The sequence below is a fragment of the Notothenia rossii genome, assembly GCF_949606895.1.
Source record: "Notothenia rossii genome assembly, chromosome: 3".
Classification (NCBI taxonomy): domain Eukaryota; kingdom Metazoa; phylum Chordata; class Actinopteri; order Perciformes; family Nototheniidae; genus Notothenia; species Notothenia rossii.
This window is the reverse complement of record NC_136901.1, coordinates 84,406,799-84,424,446: the sequence shown is the minus strand read 5'-3', so window position 1 is coordinate 84,424,446 and position 17,648 is coordinate 84,406,799. Positions and strand designations below refer to the sequence as shown.

The window sequence follows — 17,648 nt, the reverse complement described above, 5'->3', positions numbered from 1 at the left end:
CTGACCTTGTAAAACAAAAGCGGAAGCCTGTTAAAAGGCAAAACGCTGACAAATGGTTTGACCAGGAATGCAAGACCATCAGAAAAGACCTGAGAAAAATAGCAAATGAAAAACATCGGCAACCAAACAACCCAGCCTTACGCATTAGATACAATGACCTTTTAAACAAATATAAATGTACAATAAGGAACAAAAAACAAAATTATACCCACATGAAACTTGAGGATATTGAGAAAGCCATTGATCAAAATCAATTCTGGGATCTGTGGAGCAACTTCAACACAAAACAACCGCAAGCATTACCCATCCAAAACGGTGACATCTGGAGAGAACATTTTGAAAGTTTGTACAAAGACATACCAATAAATCTAATGAATTCAGATCAATGTATTACAAAAGAGAAACTCCAAACATTAGAAGAAACAATTAAAGACAACCAAAACCCCCTTGATTTCCCAATGACTTGGGAAGAGTTGACCACACAGACACAATCTCTCCGGCCAAGGAAAGCTTGTGGCCCAGACAACATTAAAAACGAAATGCTCAGATGCAGCACCCCAGAGATGCAGGGTACAGTATTAAAGCTGTTCAATATCATATTGCAGTCAGGATGTTTTCCTGACATCTGGTGCAAAGGGCTCATTTCCCCCATTCATAAGAGTGGAGACAAATCAGACCCTAATAACTACCGTGGCATCTGTGTCAGCAGCTGTCTGGGGAAATTATTCTGTAGTATTCTAAATAAAAGAATACAAGATTTCCTTAACCGACAATCCATCTTGAGTCAAAATCAAATTGGCTTCCTTCCAAAACACCGCACCACCGACCATGTATATACCCTTCACACTTTAGTTAACAAACATGTACACCAAACAAAACATGGTAAGATATTCACTTGTTTCATTGATTTCAAAAAAGCTTTCGACTCTATTTGGCACGAAGGGCTCTATTATAGACTTCTACATTGTGGTATAGGGGGCAAAATGTACGATCTGGTTAAATCAATGTATCTAGGGAATAAGTGTGCTGTTAAAATTGGAGACAAACAAACTGAATTCTTCACCCAGAGAAGAGGTGTTCGTCAGGGTTGCAATTTAAGTCCCACTTTATTTAATATATATATAAATGAACTTGCTGTTCAGTTGGATCACTGTGCTGCTCCTGGCCTCTCCCTCCTAGAGAGAGAGGTGAAGTGTCTGCTTTATGCTGATGACCTTGTTCTGCTGTCTCCTACTGAACAAGGACTACAACAACAGCTGGACATAGTAGACCAGTACTGTAAGAACTGGGCCCTGGCAGTCAATATGAAGAAAACTAATGTCATGATTTTCCAAAAACGCCCCAGATGTCAGGAGAACAAATACCAGTTTACCATAAATAATCATATCATCGAACATAGTATGAGTTACACCTACCTCGGTTTAACCATAACAGCATCAGGAAGTTTCAACATGGCAGTGAATGCACTCAAAGAAAAAGCCAGAAGAGCTCTTAATGCAATTAAGAGAACATTTTATAATGTCCAAATTCCAATTAAAATCTGGCTCAAAATCTTTGATAGTGTGATCCAGCCCATTGCGCTGTACGGTAGTGAAGTATGGGGTCCACTCAGTCACCAGAGCTATACCCGCTGGGACAAACATCCAACAGAGTCTTTCCATGCAGAATTCTGCAGATACATTTTACGTGTTCAGAGAAAAACACCAACAAATGCATGTAGAGCAGAATTAGGCAGATACCCACTGATCATTAACACTCAAAAGAGAGCACTGACATTCTTTAACCACCTTAGATCCAGCCCCCGAGACACCCTCCACTCCAAAGCCCTCCAAAGCCAAGAGCTAACCCCAGAGAAGAGTCCCCTATGTCAGCTGGTGCTGAGGCTAACTGCCCCCTCTCAGAGCCACTCTGACCAGTCTCTCAACAACACTGCTCTCCAAACACCAATCACAGTCAAACGCATTATAACACAATGTAAAGACAACTATTTACAACATTGGGAAGAAGAAACTAAAAGCCAAAGTAGATTAGAATGTTACCTGGCTCTAAACAGAGAGTATGAGCTGGCAGAGTATCTCTCTACTGTCAGAGATAGAAAGCAGAGACAGATCCTAACCAAGTACAGGCTCAGTGACCACAAACTGGCAATCGAAACAGGAAGACTCAAAAGATCCTGGCAACCAAAAGAGAACAGAACATGTGGTCACTGTACGACAGGTGAGACTGAGACAGAGATGCACTTCCTCCTGAAGTGCCAAACATTCAACGAAGTAAGGAGCATTTACTGGAACAAGTTGAACTCTGTAATCCCAGGTTTCAAGGAGGTTGATGACCTCTCAAGACTGAGAGTACTCCTAGGAGAAGGAGACAAGGCACACCTTGCTGCCCAATATGTATACACATGCCACAACCTGAGGGACAGTGAATGAGACTCACACACACACACACACACACACACACACACACACACACACACACACACACACACACACACACACACACACACACACACACACGTGTTGAAATGTAATTGTATCACTGTATATATATATCATCAATAATATGTAAAAATTTGAAATGTCTGTTAATGTTGTTAATTATTTTGTATTGTGATGCTTTGGCAACATTGTTTAATTTAACTTTCATGCCAATAAAGCCCCTTTGAATTGAATAGAGAGAGAGAGAGAGAGAGAGAGAGAGAGAGAGAGAGAGAGAGAGAGAGAGAGAGAGAGAGAGAGAGAGAGAGAGAGAGAGAGAGAGAGAGAGAGAGAGAGAGAGAGAGAGAGAGAGAGAGAGAGAGAGAGAGAGAGAGAGAGAGAGAGGCCTCGTATATTTCCCCTGTATCATTATCAGAAGTTACTGGACACTTTTGAATAATCTAGTTCATCTACTTTTTGTTACGGACTCAGACACTTAGGATGTAGGACCCAATTGCACGACCCGGGAGACAGAGGTAAATTATTGGTAAGATACTTTATTTTTCCAAAATACAGCAAGATGAACAAAGAAAAAGGGTCACTAGCAAATCTCAAGTTGAGATGACAAATTGAGAACAAAATGAAAGCGCTCACGTAGTCAGGAACAACATTTTTCAAGAGCACAGAGAGCATAGACCTGACCATGCCAAGAGACAAGACGAACTGACACTGAACACTGGGAGACATGGGAATTTAAACACAGGATAACAAGACACAGATGGGGACAATCAGGGGTGGGGCTGACGCTGATGAGCACAGGAGACACAGACGGGAAACAGGTGAACACAATCAGACAATTAGACACACTAGGGAAACTAACGACAGGGAGGAAAACACAAGGAGAAGGACCAGGCAATACACAAGTAGGTAAACATGACGGGGAGAACAGCAAAACACCCATAACAAGACATACACAACTAAAAACGTGACATAACACAAGAATCGTGACAGAACCCCGCCTCAAGGGACGGTTTCCAGACGTTCAAAAAAAAAAATATCCAAAAGGGTGGGTGGAGGGGGTCCGGGACGACAACCCAGAGGCAAAGCACAGTCCATGATGGGTGTCTCGGGCGGATGGCCCAGGGGCAAGGCAGAGTCCATGATGGAGTTCTCGGGCGGACGGCCCGGGGGCAAGGCAGAGTTCATGGTGGAGTCCTCGGGCGGACGGCCCGGGGGCAAGGCAGAGTTCATGGTGGAGTCCTCGGGCGGACGGCTCGTGGGTAAGGCAGAGCCCATGGTGGAGTTCTCGGGCGGACGGCCCGGGGGCAAGGCAGAGTTCATGGTGGAGTCCTCGGCTGGGGAACTCAGGAGACTGGGCTCTAGGGCGAGATCGGCTGGGAACTCAGGAGGCCGGGCACAAGGACGGGCAGGAGCTGGTGGAATCCCTGGCGGTTCAGGCGTAGACAAGACCCTGGACGGAACCTGGGGTGGTGTCAGTGGGACCCACGACGGACCAAGGGCTGGTGTCGATGGGACCCGAAACTGGACAGGACACGGTGTTGGCAGGAAACTCGGCGGAGCAGGTGTCGCCGGGACCCCCAACGGGACAGGACATAGGGTTGGCAGGACCTCCGGCAGAAGAGTAGTCGGCGGGATCCCCAATGGGACAGGACATGGAGTTGGCAGGACCCCCGACGAAACAGGTGCCGGCTGGACCTCCAACAGCACAGGACATAGGGCTGGCATGATCCCTGGCAGAAGAGTAGTCGGCGGGATCTCCAAAGGCACAGAACATAGGATTGGCGGGGCCTCCAATGGCACAGAGGGGAGAGGAGACTTGAGACGGTCGGTAAGCCGACAGGACACAGGAAGCTGGCATCGGCCGAAGAGCCAGTACTGGAGTCGGGGCCATGGCTACTGAGGGCCGGTAGTGAAGCAGTCTGTAGGTGAGTGAAAAAATGATTCATCTGTGCAGCCAGTTGTTGCATCTGTGTAGATATGTGTTCTTGAAACTCTGCCTGGCGTCCTACCAGCTCTTTTATTTTCTGAGCGGCTGTGCCCAGCTGTTTCCCGTGGCGATAAATCTTCTCGCCTTGTGCTGACAGGGCAGCATGAAGCGTTCTTGGGTCGGCTGGGTCCATAATGGTCAGTTTGTTCTGTTACGGACTCAGACACTTGGATGTAGGACCCAATTGCACGACCCGGGAGACAGAGGTAAAGTATTTGTAAGATACTTTATTTTTCCAAAATACAGCAAGATGAACAAAAAAAATGGTCACTAGCAAATCTCAAGTTGAGAGGACAAAAATTGAGAACAAAATGAAAGCGCTCACGTAGTGAGGAACAAAACTTTTCAAGAGAGCATAGACCTGACCATGGCAAGAGACAAGATGAACTGACACTGAACACTGGGAGACATGGGAATTTAAATACAGGATAACAAGACACAGGTGCGGACAATCAGGGGGGGGGCTGACGCTGATGAGCACAGGAGACACAGACGGGAAACAGGTGAACACAATCAGACAATTAGACACACCAGGGAGGAAAACACAGGGAGAAGGACCAGACAATACACAAGGAGGAAAACATGACAGGGAGAACAGCAAAATACCCATAACAAGACATTAAAAACTAAAAACGTGACATAACACAATAATCGTGACACTTTTAGTAGTTTTTTTAAACGTTTTAATTATGTTGTTTTTGTTTGTAGAAGTGCATTATTCCTTGATTTATTGTAAAATGAATCTGAACTTTCTGATCTAAATTAACCCAATTAACTGAGTTTTAAATTGTCCAACTTAGTTTATAAGGAAATTATGAAGAGGAAAAAACTAAATGATTTTAAAATTATACCTATGTAGGTGCTGACGCTGTTGGCGGTTCTAGTGTTAACAAAAATTGTTATTAAATATGTGTAATTGCAAATGCCATATACTGTATATGATTTTCTTACCTGGAATTCTGCCTTTTTGAACAGACTTTTTGATTGAGTCCTAGCTATATTGTCTACAGTTCTAGGGTTAATATTAACCTAATATGATTGTCATCGGTCTAAATTAGATTTGAAATTATTAACTGTGTATGTAATGAAGATCATAGTGTGGGTTGAATCCATGTTCATAACCACTGTCTTTTAACTGATGCGGAAATGCGGAAACTGGGCTTATTCATCAGAATTTCGTATGACTTGACTTGACTTGCTTGACCTGAGCAATGACTTGACTTGACTTGACTTGCTTGACTCTCACCACAGTGACTTGGGACTTGCTTGATACTTGTAGGTCAAGACTTGAGACTTGCTCATGACTTGCACATGTAGGACTTACTCCCACCTCTGCTGTTCAGCCACATGTACAGGAAAATAAAAGGCAACATTCAGATGTACGTTTTGCAAGAATCTTTTTAAAATTATATTTAACAGTAATGTGTTTCCCTATGTTCACCTCCGGCATATTTAACAGTACAGTAGTTTGAAGTGCTCATATTCTATACATATCATATATATCCAATGTGAGACATGTTTGTTTTTTTGCCAACCCTACATTTAAAAGCATTTGCAATAGTCTTTTATATAGTTTTATATTAAATAACATGCCTTTCAACATGAAGTCCAAAGTTTCATCATTTGTGGAGTTTTGACTTTCTCCTCCATTCAGAAAGCCTTTTTATCAGGTTAATGTTTTTTCCCAAAAGGCAGACGTTAAAGATGTGTTATAGCAGAATGTTTAATACAGCGTATTTCTGGTATATTTATTTGATGTCACATGATATAAGCTATATGTTGTGTGTTACGGAGTTGGGTCTCACAGAGTTAGAGACAATGGTCGTTCTGAATTATCAATAGATGTATTGTATGCGACGAAGCACTTCATGCAGTTTTATTGTTTTTAACGTTGAAGTGACAAGTGCAACGGATGAATATGAAGTTGTTGCGGAATTGTTGTGAGTACCCCCACGGTTCGCCACTGATACAAAGTAAATGCAGTGCATGACATTAAGGATTTTGGGAGGGCCATCTAAGGTAATTTACAGATGGCCCTGAGCCCAATAGAGATCCCCTTAATAATGCGCGCAGACGAAATGACGCACGAAGGGTTTGGGGGGCCTCCCCCTAGATCATTTAGATTTTTGCAGGCCTTAGATGCTGTCTGGTGCATTCTCTAGACTGAATTATAAGATGAACCACCACAATATTATATTGTACAATTTCAATTTTATTCTTAATTTCACTTGTTTGTTTGTTCTTGTTTTTGTTTGCTCTCTTGCATGTCCTGCATAGCTATAAGAAATACTTAAGTTGTTGGTCAAGACACTTTCCATCTGATGAAGGCAAATGCCTTCCCAGATGTAAAAAAGTAGAAAACATTACATTCAGTCATAACTGCCAAAACAAACATTATTTACACTATTATAGCCCCTGTTAAAAAATGTTGTAATGTTATCTACTGTAAGTTGGTCGAACAAATGTCTCCTCATCCGGAAGCTGACCGAGCAGACCCGAGCAGCAGTTGAGAGGAGCCAAGTGCATCCGCGAAGCACAGAAAATGGCGACGTCAGAGTTCCCGTTAGCCGGCAAATCTAAATCTCTTCGGTCAAAATAATTTCTCTTTAGCGCAATACCGCTTCAGTTGCGCCACTTATGTGACAGACAAGAAGAGTGTGTGACAGACAAAAATAGTCAATTCTAATGTCTAACACTTAATGTGGAGAAAGAGATGTGCTGTATGGGTTGATTGTGCGTTGATCTGTTGGTAATGCCTCGAGGTTCCGGTGGGCATGTAAACAAATGCATAATGCTGCGCTATACTTTGTGGCCTCACCCAGTTGCATAGCAATACTTGTTGTTTAGGTGTCTTTTAATAAGCAGGTAGTCCTATCATTAGCTAGAACTAGCTAGATCTGATCGAAATGGACATAAACGCGAGTGAAGTGTAATCTGACGGGAGAGAGAGATCAGCTGCTGCTGACGAGTTGACACGCAGCTCTGCATGATCACATGCAGCGGTGAGCGGACAAAACACACACCTCAGGTTAGAATATCACACGTAGCTATTTTTAATTACCTCTCAAACTACCTAAACTAGTTATAGATAAGTTTAGTTTTACTGTCGGGTCACTCATTACTGGATCCGCGAGCTGCATGATACTGGCATAATAGATTGCCCGATCGGGCAACCAGCAGGTGAGGCTTCATTGCCCGAGCTAAATACTAGATGGCCCCGGGCCATCGGGCAGTCGTTAATGTCGAGCCCTGAAATGTGAAAGACTATAAACAAACACACCCTTGTAACTTAAGGGTAGTAACTTCATAAAACTAATTAATTTGAACCACAACAGCACTCAATGAATGTAAAGGACCAGATCATGTCTCATGCAACTTGTAATGTATTCTACCTGCTCTTATCACGGAGTAAGAAACTACTCCCCTGCAGCAGTAGGGAAAGCAGCGGACAAAAGGTTTTTGGTCTAATTACTTAAACAAATGTCTATGAATGAAAAGGAGAAGAAAAAGTCTTCTTTCAGTACTTTGTCTTGGCTATTAACAGTATCAAAGGCCATTTAGAACTTGAATTGTACAGTATAGCCGCGTTCACACCGCAATACTTTTCCCACTTTAGTTCCGATATAGTTCCGAAATGTTGCGTTCACACCAAAAAGAGCCGGAACTAAAATGAGTTAATCAGAATCTTTTTCCCCCCCTTTTCCGTCCCTGCTAGAGAGCAGGTACTTTCGTGGGAGAAAAAGGTTCCTATGTCTGATCGGCTGGGCGGAATGCAAACCACGCCCCGTAAAACTCCCAAAACGTTTTGTGAAGCCGCCATTTTATTATCCTCGCATTAGCATTATTAGCATTAGCCCAGCGCACAAACACAGAGAGACTAACTTATGGCAACACAAAAGAAAACATGGGAGCGGTGGAGATGTCCCCAAGCACAGGACTTTGATGTAGGAGACCTCTTCTTGTATTATAAGTACAACCGAAACCCAACATTCACTTTATGCCTGTTACAAAAGGAAGTCCGCTAAGGGCGGTTGCTATTGATTTATGCTAGTTGCTCGAATTACGTTGTTTTGGCTGTTATGTTATATTGTCACGTTATGATTTTAACACAAATCTTTATCTTTATTCTAACCATAAATATATATATATATATATCGATCATCAGTTGAAAGATAACTATCCTTCAACTGGATGACAGATTTGTTGCCCTGAGTCCCTTACCGCATCCTTGGATGAAGGACGAAATCCAAGCATTGTTTATCTCAGGACGCTAACACCTAATTCACAGGCATACTGTGTATGTTGTAGTAGTTGAGTGAAGATAAAGTTACTCAATATTAGGGGAAACTATAAATATCAAGTTTTATTATGTCAACAAAAAATCAGAAGCAAGCAGTTCCACAGACATGTCGACCTAGATGACACCTTACAGTAAAGTTGGCACACTTCCTGTCTCAACACATTCAGAAAGCAACACGAATCTCTGACTAAAGAGAGGGGTGTGGCTGGTTGTAGTGATCTGATCTAACAACAGAGTACATACAATCTTTTGGCATTTCTCTCTCCTTTCTCCTTCCTCTTTTCACTTCCCTTGTTGAGAAATCCACTGATGCATAAGTCACTGCCTTCACTTCTTCATCCTGCAAAATTAAAAACAAAACGTGCGTCAATGACAAACTTTTGGGCGATTAGGTGACTTTAACATATAGAACAAGTCTAGAGTAGAGATTGCTTTGCAGTGATCTTTACACACTTTCTTTTGTCAAATGTTCAGCCATCAGTAATTATATGTATACCTTGTCACTCTTTATCAGGCATACATAACATACATTAAGTTTAGCTACTTATCAGTTGGTTTATTATACTGTTGTTTTATAATTTGATTATAATCTGTGTCTTGAACAAATAAAAAGCATACCACCATATATTTACCATGTCATTTGATTGACCCCCAGTTGACATGTCGGGTCCACGATGATGGGAAGCACTCAATGCTCCTGTTTGAATGTAAAACAGGGTTTCAGAGTATACACACATGATTATGTTTACCCTCACATTGGAGGAAACTGAGGAACAAACACCTTCACATTTTCAGTTGTTTCCTATTTGGTTAGACACATTGACTTTTTGTAATCTGCTAAATTCACCGTCAGCGTTGTTGTGATTAATCTGATGAACTCCTTCAGAGCTTTAAGCAGTAAGGGATAATGTTATTTGTTCAAGGCTACCTGGATATTGTGTACTTCTGGGATCAGATGTTCAATAACTCCTGTTGCAATAGATATTTTGTATTACACGCAATAAATGTAATAATGTATCCTTTTGCATTCAAAACAATAGATTAAGTGACCTCAGGTTTACAATTATGTAACAATATGACACAAAAAACAAACAACCAGCTCTGGAGTTGATATTATTGAGTCAGTAGTAGTGGCGATGGTGGTTTTACACAAGTAAAGGTATTTGACAACTAGAACTGTCATCTCGTTTATTGAATAGAAACATAAACACTATGTTGAGCCAAAAATTGGATATTGATGGATTTTCGATAATTTCATCATTTATTAGAGCCAATTTAACGTATTATGAAAACTCCCATCCTTACAATCATTGTCTGTTTTCACAGCCAAGCTATTTTTTCAAGATTATTAGATTGTTATAGTTCCACCTAAAAAAGCATAACTGAAACTAAAGTATAATATTCTGAGCCTACCTTTGCAATTTTCACAACATTTCCTTCGGTATCCATAGAAAATAAGAAAGGCAATCACAGTCACACAGCAGGCCAACAGCACTCCAAGCACAAGGAAAACTGAGTTCAGTTCTGTTTCTGAATCTCCTAAATAAGGAAACAAAGGAAGTCTTACTTTTTAGACATACACCGCAAAAAAAATCATATGAAAAATTATATTTTTAATATGATATTAAGTACCTTTGACTTTTATTTGAGATTAAGATATAAAAGAAGGAATAAGTTTCAACATTTGCATAATGCATGTTGAAAGAAGGTTCATTCATCAGTTATAATTAATTTCTCAATACAATAATTGTTAAATGTAGTTGTAGTTAATGACTTTATCCACTCTAACTTATAAACTTAATATTTATATACATTTACATCCAATTTAAATAGACTTTAAAACGTACTTGTCTCCACTGTAGTTCCTTCTCCAAACAGGATCTGTCCACATGTAGCCACAGCACAGTAATACGTCCCGGTATCAGAGGAGTTGTGTATAGTTTTGGACAGACTGAAGACACAACTGCGTTCCTTTTGTTCCTCACTGTGAGTGTAAATTATGCTTGGATGGGATTCTCCTGATCCAGATCTGAACCAGGAAACATTGTGTTCACCTGGACACTGATCTGCGCTTTCGTTGTTTTTGGAGATAAGTGAACACTCCAGAGTCACTGAGTCGCCGGGTTGGACTGACTTGGTCTTCGGACTTTGCTTCACGTAGATAGATTTCCGCTGATCTGCGTGATTCAGTAAAAGAAAACATAACATTTATATAAATTATTTGTATGAAATGAGGCTTGAAACAATAACTGAAAGTAATATATATTTACCTTTCACAGCCAAGAAGATGCCAGTTCCAAAACTTAGTGAATACGTCGATCTAGTGAGACAGAAATATGTTGCTTCGTCTTCTTTTCTGACATTTCTGATTGTGAAAAGATAATGAGTATCCTCTTGTGTTGCTGTGAAACGTGTATTTAAAAAAGGTTCAGTAACTGTTAGTTTGCCAAAAATCACGTTAAATACTGGCTGGGCCATTTGTCCAAGAGACTGCTTGTACAAGGACAAATGTTTGCCTTCGATCTCCAAAACTGGAAATTGAAAAGTAAAACTTCCACCAACTTCTACCACAGCCAAAGAGATCAGGTGAGGATCCTCTGCCGATTCAATCAGAGCTAAAGAAAAAAGAAAAAGAAAAGGTTTATTGGAGGAGATCATCTTTAAGATCATCAAATGGTATTGTCTTTCATACAGGAGTAAAGAATTACACTTACACATCGTACAAAGAAGAATCAAAGCAGCCAGTTGACCAATCATTGTGGTGCAGCTCTGTCGTCTCTCACGACTGATGTCTTTCCAACCAAATGAAGGTTTGTTCAGAAGATCAACGTCTACAAAGTAGTGATTGTAGTGATTGGCTGAAATGTATAAATTACCTCCCCCCTACATTTAAAACCTGTGGAACATTTTCTTTCGACATCTCTATGTTCTGAGATTTTATTTTTTCAAAGAAGCCCCTTTAATTAGACAATAAAATATGTTTTCAGTTTTTGGTGCTTAGCTAAGAAGTACAGGACCTATTTAAACAGCAAAACCATATTGACACATTTTAAGAATGTGGTTTTAATCATACCAGCATGAGAACAAAAAACACACACAGAGACATTATTTCAGTGTCACTCTATTCAACAGACCGATGGCTGTGGTTAATCGTGTAACACACCAGGAAAGCAATGTGGGAACATGACGACTGCTAGCTAGCAAACACATCTGTTTTTATCAAGTACATTGCAGATTCCATATGGTCACAGAAAACTAATTCTGTAGCTTAATAAGATGTTTGGTTTACATACTGGATATACTTACTGAGCAACAGCAGTGAGTTGGATGGCTCCACACACCAAAGACATTGTTGGAGTTGCTCAATGCTGTATTGTTCACTCTATGCAGGCTAGCTGTTTTGTTCCATAACATTACAATAGCCACAGTGTAGGTGGTAGAAAGCTGTAGGGGAGAGGTGAGAGGAAATATCACCAAAACCAAGATATGTGAAGAACTTACAGGTTAAAGTATGTGTTGAGATAGTGCTCTCTGTAAGGTAGAGCATTGTCATTTTCTCAAGTTGAACAATATTGTAGAGTATCACTGAATTATTTGTTTTTAAACACCAAAAACTCCCTTCCTTTATTGGCAGTGAAATCCAAAACATGCCTTCACGTATTTTAGATTTTACTGAGTACTCAACGTTGTTCCTTTTTGCCCTTATATGATTTTGTGCATCCTGTATTTCTGTAAACTTTATAATCCTACAACCATACTTGACCATTTGTGAGTATCTAACGTTACCAAATGTATCAGGACATGTCAATGCATTATAGCATTATAAAGTAAAACCAGTGACATAAGGGACTAGGCCATTTCCTTTCTTATTGCAAATAACCATGTTATCGTTACACCTGTGGACAATTTCCACTGAGAAAGAAGTGGTGTATAATATTTTACACAGCATACATGTTATGTTTCATTTTTGCAAAGTGCTTTTAAGAGGGAGAGACCGAAGCATGGCTGACAAAACATATGGGGAATATGTTGTGATTCACACACAATTGATATTTATTTGCAAAAGACAATGTTTGTTGTTCTAAATACAAAATAGAAAGTCAGAAGTCAACTACTTCATAGAATCGAGCACTCCACCTTTCAGATCTGACATCCCTTTGTAAAGACCTTCTGCTTGAGAACAAGAAGCAAAGCCACATGCAGCAGCTACACTGAGAGTCATGCGTTGAGGTGGGCCATCTCTCCACCCTTTGACCAAGCATCAAGGCTGTTACTCAGAACTATGGGCTTCAACAGGATGTGAAGTGAAGTGAGAGCTACATGAGACTTCAGCAGGCTTCATCATTGTTTTAGTTTTACACATGCTCATTTGAAGTAAAAACATGTCTATCTCAAGATTATTTCTAAAGATGCAAAAGCATCTATCTAATTTACAATCTAACTGTATTGATTCATTAAACATTTAATTAGACAGGCAGCCATTCTATCACCATGTTAGATCACAGTTAAAATTCCTGCTTTGACTGAAAGACGGGGGTTGGACCAGGAAATGATGGGCACCTCCCCTGACTAACTGCAAATACAGATAAAAGGCAATAACTTGCAGTAAGGTTAAATCAAAAAGGATCATCACATAGTGTGACTAGTAGTATTCCACTTGCCATTTGAAACAAAAAAAGTATATCAGCAATGCAAGCCCAGCTTCCTGAGGTTTATAGAATGATAAAGGTAGAAACGCCCCTTTGTATTCACACCTCAGTGTGAAGCCCAACCACAGCAACGCTGAAGTTTCCATGCGTCATCTGGTTGTCAGTGTGAAGCATTTATATCTGACTGTTTGTGTGAAAGTACAAGGCATGTTATGGCTTGTTGTCAATGTCAACAACTGTTGACCCTGAAGAAAGCCACAAACCACAACCTGCAGCTCTGACAAATGTTCTGGAAATGTTGGCCATATAGATAGAAAGCTATTTATATTTATAATTCTATTCTCTATACACCTTTTGAGTTGTCAAGAAACCCTAAATCATTATTTTTTGTAAAAATGATGTGTGGGGAGTTTTACTGGACTGCATTATCTTGATGGGTGTTCCTTTAATAAGTGTCAGTAGTGTAAGAGTGCACAGACACTATAGCGGTACAGGATTGTTTTATGTTAAGCGCCTTGTAAATAGTCGGTTTAATTTATCTGTTTTGTTTCCTTGGTGTACATTAGTTTTCTCTTCCCGAGGAAAACATATACAGGAGAGAAACTGTAAATGGTCTCAGGACAAATGTGTTCCTTTGATTCTCTGAGAGTGTCACTCTGCTTCTTCCTCTAAAGCTCTCTGAAATGAAGTGTATTGTAGAGGACGGATGTTTTAACAGCCCAGCTCTGTGTTGTGCTCTTCCTGCTGAAGTGACTGACAGGCAGAGGGGGTGTTCATCATTTCTGACGTTGAGCATCCAATTGGCTGGTTTGCACAGTATTTAAGATGGTTCCTCTGTCCTTCAATGTGGCAAATGGCAGCTTATATTTTCTATGTCTACACAAATCAAAAAGATACATGTTTAAATAAATGGCAACAACAATGTGGTAGGATAAGTACGGAAGAGGATTAGGGCCACATACATGTAACATTTTTTTTTTGGGAGGATTGGAAAAAAAAAAAAAAAAATGTGTTCTGAGATTAAAATCGGAATTCTGAGAATTCTGACTTTTTTCTCAGAACAAAAAAAAAACATTTTATTTTCCAATCCTTCCAAAACAAAAAATTAATGTGGCCCTAATCCTCTTCCGTAGATAAATCCTAGAGACACAGGTCTATACTTTTTTGATGCATTACAAATTATGCATTTATATTGAAATGTTAATGTTATTAGTACCTTTTTAATAGTGAACATTCAGCTATTCTAAAAAAAAAAACTCAAATATGGCAGTTAGCAAATGAGAAATTAGGTTTTGATCAATTCCAAGAATCTCTTTCAGAAATCCAGACCAACTTTAAACATGTTGCTTAAGTTAATCTTTTTTTTTTTAGGATGACTTTCAACATTTGTCCAGGGACTGCAGATGAAAAATAGCCTGTTGGCTAACTCTGGCGCATTTACAGAAATGTCAATCAGTCTGCACTGTCCCTGTCAAATGAATAAAAAATTGTAAAATCTGGATATGAAAAGAAAATCAAGATTGTTTTTCGATTGTTCTGTTTTGTGTGTTTACGCTCTGCAGTTAAAGGAAAACATGAAACATAAAAACAGAAGCTCGCTTTTGCTCTTGTTTCATGTGTTTAGGTTGAAACAAAGGGCGATATAATTTCCACTGTGGTGGTACGATGAAATAAGGAGAGGCCAATCAGGTTGCTCTAAAATTGTAACCTCCCACTTCATATGATTACATTAAGGGGAATCTACTCGAATACGATTTCATTTACCGGCAGCCACGAGTGGATTGACCAGAAAATGCTGATCATAGTTTATTCACTGCTGATGCTTGGAGTGGGGCGTAAGTATCTAGACTTGAGATATAGTATATTAATTGTCATGTTCTGATAATCATTCAGCTGGGTGCTAATTATTCTGAATGTATCACAAATCAATCATCTGTGTGCTTATTATATTTTTCAGGATGCACACACGATCAGATTTTGGAGACAAAGACTGTTGGTGTTGGGGATGATGTGACTTTGACTTGTTCGCGCCAGAAATCCTTGGATCCAACAAACATTTTCTGGATCAGGCATGGACCTGGAAACGTCCCTGAAGCCTTGGGAGGAACATATTCTTTTGATTATAATGGTGTTAACAAGACTGCTCGCATTACAGCAAAACAAGGGCCTGGAACCTTTCTCCTGCAAATAAGTAAAACAGAGCCAAGCGATACTGGAGTTTACTACTGCCTAAAAGTAAAAAAATTTGACATGACATTTTTTAATGCGACATTTCTGAGAGTTAAAGGTAAATCATTTAAACTCTTTGTTATTACTCTCTGCTACATAACATAATTGTATTTTACTACTTTCTTAATGTGTTATGTACTAAACCCCTTTTGTTTGATATGGTAGCTTACTATTTTTATCTTTTATCTTTACTGACCCTTTGCGGGGTAACATTGTAAATGACCTCAGAGGGAAATGCGTGAATGATTTCTGATTTCTGAAATGAAATACAGCTAACATAGATTTCACCTTTCTTTAAAAATGTATACTTTATCTACATATTTATAATTTCCAGGCCCTGAACCAGATATCACTGCCATTATTCAAGGCCATCAGTCTGATCCGGTCCTTCCAGGAGACTCAGTGACTCTGCAGTGTGCAGTCCTCTCTGAATCTCAGAGCAGAACTTGTTCAGGAGAAACCAGAGTGTACTGGTTCAGAGCCGGATCAGATGAATCTCATCCAAGTGTCATTTACAGCCATAAAAACAGCGGAGATGATTGTGAGAATAGTCCTGAGGCTAACTCTCCACGGAAATGTATCTACAACTTCTCTAAAGACGTCAGCTCCTCTGATGCTGGGACTTATTACTGTGCTGTGGCCACATGTGGGGAGATGTTATTTGGAAATGGAACAAAACTGGACATTGAAGGTAACTGCAGAGCGTTTACACATCTTTAATAATCATTCATTTTGAATATGGTAGAAATTCTTATAAAGCAGAATCAAATTTGCATGCATTGTGATTTTTCACATTTGCTCCTTTTCTCCGTGATTTTAGCACCTGAGTTGTGGGATCAGCAGAAGACCATCATAGTTCTGCTTCTGTTAGCTGCTGCTTTGGCTATAAGTCTGATTGTTATCGTCTTCCTGATTTATACTATCAAGATGAAAACTTGTGATTGTTGCAACGGTAAAGAAAGTTTTTTTTTTTTTAAAATTTTAAAGTCAATCTATCAGACAGTTATTTGGCAAAGCTAACTTTTTTACATTACAGTATATTTACATTACAAATGTGTGTAATTGTACCTACATCATATGTCATCAAATGTATTTTATTTCAAAATACAGCTTCTCTTTCTCTCCGAACAAATCCCGTACCAGCCAGCGGTGATCAGCAGAGGCAGCAGGTACGGTCAAAAAGAGAAGATGTGACTGAAAAAAGTTGTTGACTCATTTTATTTTCTACATGTTAATCCCATCTCAAACATTTTCCCATACATTTTTGCAGAGAGAGGAGGACTCAATAACTTATTCTGCACCAACTTTCAAGAAGAGGAAAACTGGCAGAGCAAACAGGATGAATACAAAATCAGCAGAGGGAGAGACGATCTACACCGATGTCAGGTCTTTAATGATGGACTAACAATATACTGGACTTTCTGATTAAAGCTTACTGTTGGGGATATATGTTCCTAGGCCCATAACTTTGACCCAGTCAGTTTGTACTGCCCTCACTGAGCACAGGCCTGCAACCTTGGGCTGCTGTGCTCTCAGTGTTTAGTCTCCCTATTCCTGCCTGTTGGCGTCAGCTGATAGAGGTGTTTTAGTGCTTTGCCTGTTTTATCTTGTTATGCTCAATATTGATTATTCTCTCAGAACCAGCTAAATACATGGGTCTGGGGTAGAGATCTTCAGAACTGGTTTGGCAACCGCTGTGTCACCTCGTGGCGGCAGCACATGTCTTGTCAGTTCTCCGGTTGTAACTCAAAAATAAACCATCAGTGTTTGACATCAAAGTTCCAGCTCACCCAGTGTCTCTCTGAGTTTCGTCTCCATTACTTCAGAAGTTTCACACTTATGATTTTGTAAATATGTTGCTTCACTTTCAGAAAATGGAGAAATGTTATAACCTGTAACAAATATATATATATATATCATTTTTGAAATGATGTCCAATCTGCTTAAAATCATTGTATAAATCTTTTTTTTATAATAAAAGTACATTGGTTACTGGATGCAAATTGTTATAGTTCTAATGGCTTTTAATGGTGATATTCTACACC

The 17,648-nt window shown here is 39.8% G+C and overlaps 1 protein-coding gene and 1 long non-coding RNA gene across 6 annotated transcripts in view; one reads left to right on the top strand and one right to left on the bottom strand.

Annotated features, from left to right (window-relative positions):
* The first annotated feature begins 2,822 nt into the window (after positions 1-2,822).
* The window catches only part of LOC307032118 (uncharacterized protein), a 33,352-nt gene continuing 18,526 nt past the window's right edge, over positions 2,823-17,648 (top strand). The window contains exons 1-4 of one of the 5 annotated variants that reach the window (XM_079669879.1): positions 2,823-4,363; positions 4,523-4,631; positions 15,332-16,555; positions 16,714-16,868. In XM_079669879.1, the coding sequence (XP_079526005.1) occupies positions 3,532-4,338 (807 nt within the window). In that variant the 5' untranslated portion in view covers positions 2,823-3,531 and the 3' untranslated portion in view covers positions 4,339-4,363; positions 4,523-4,631; positions 15,332-16,555; positions 16,714-16,868. Of the gene's footprint in view, positions 4,643-15,331; positions 16,556-16,713; positions 16,869-17,648 lie in introns of those variants that run through there. The other 4 variants (XM_079669878.1, XM_079669876.1, XM_079669875.1 and 1 more) reach the window with 4 other exon arrangements.
* Positions 7,889-10,239, bottom strand: LOC307031293. Its single transcript, XR_013805914.1, has 3 exons — positions 10,139-10,239; positions 9,358-9,422; positions 7,889-9,065 (listed from the first exon to the last, which is right to left on the bottom strand). It is a non-coding gene; the product is annotated as an uncharacterized lncRNA (long non-coding RNA).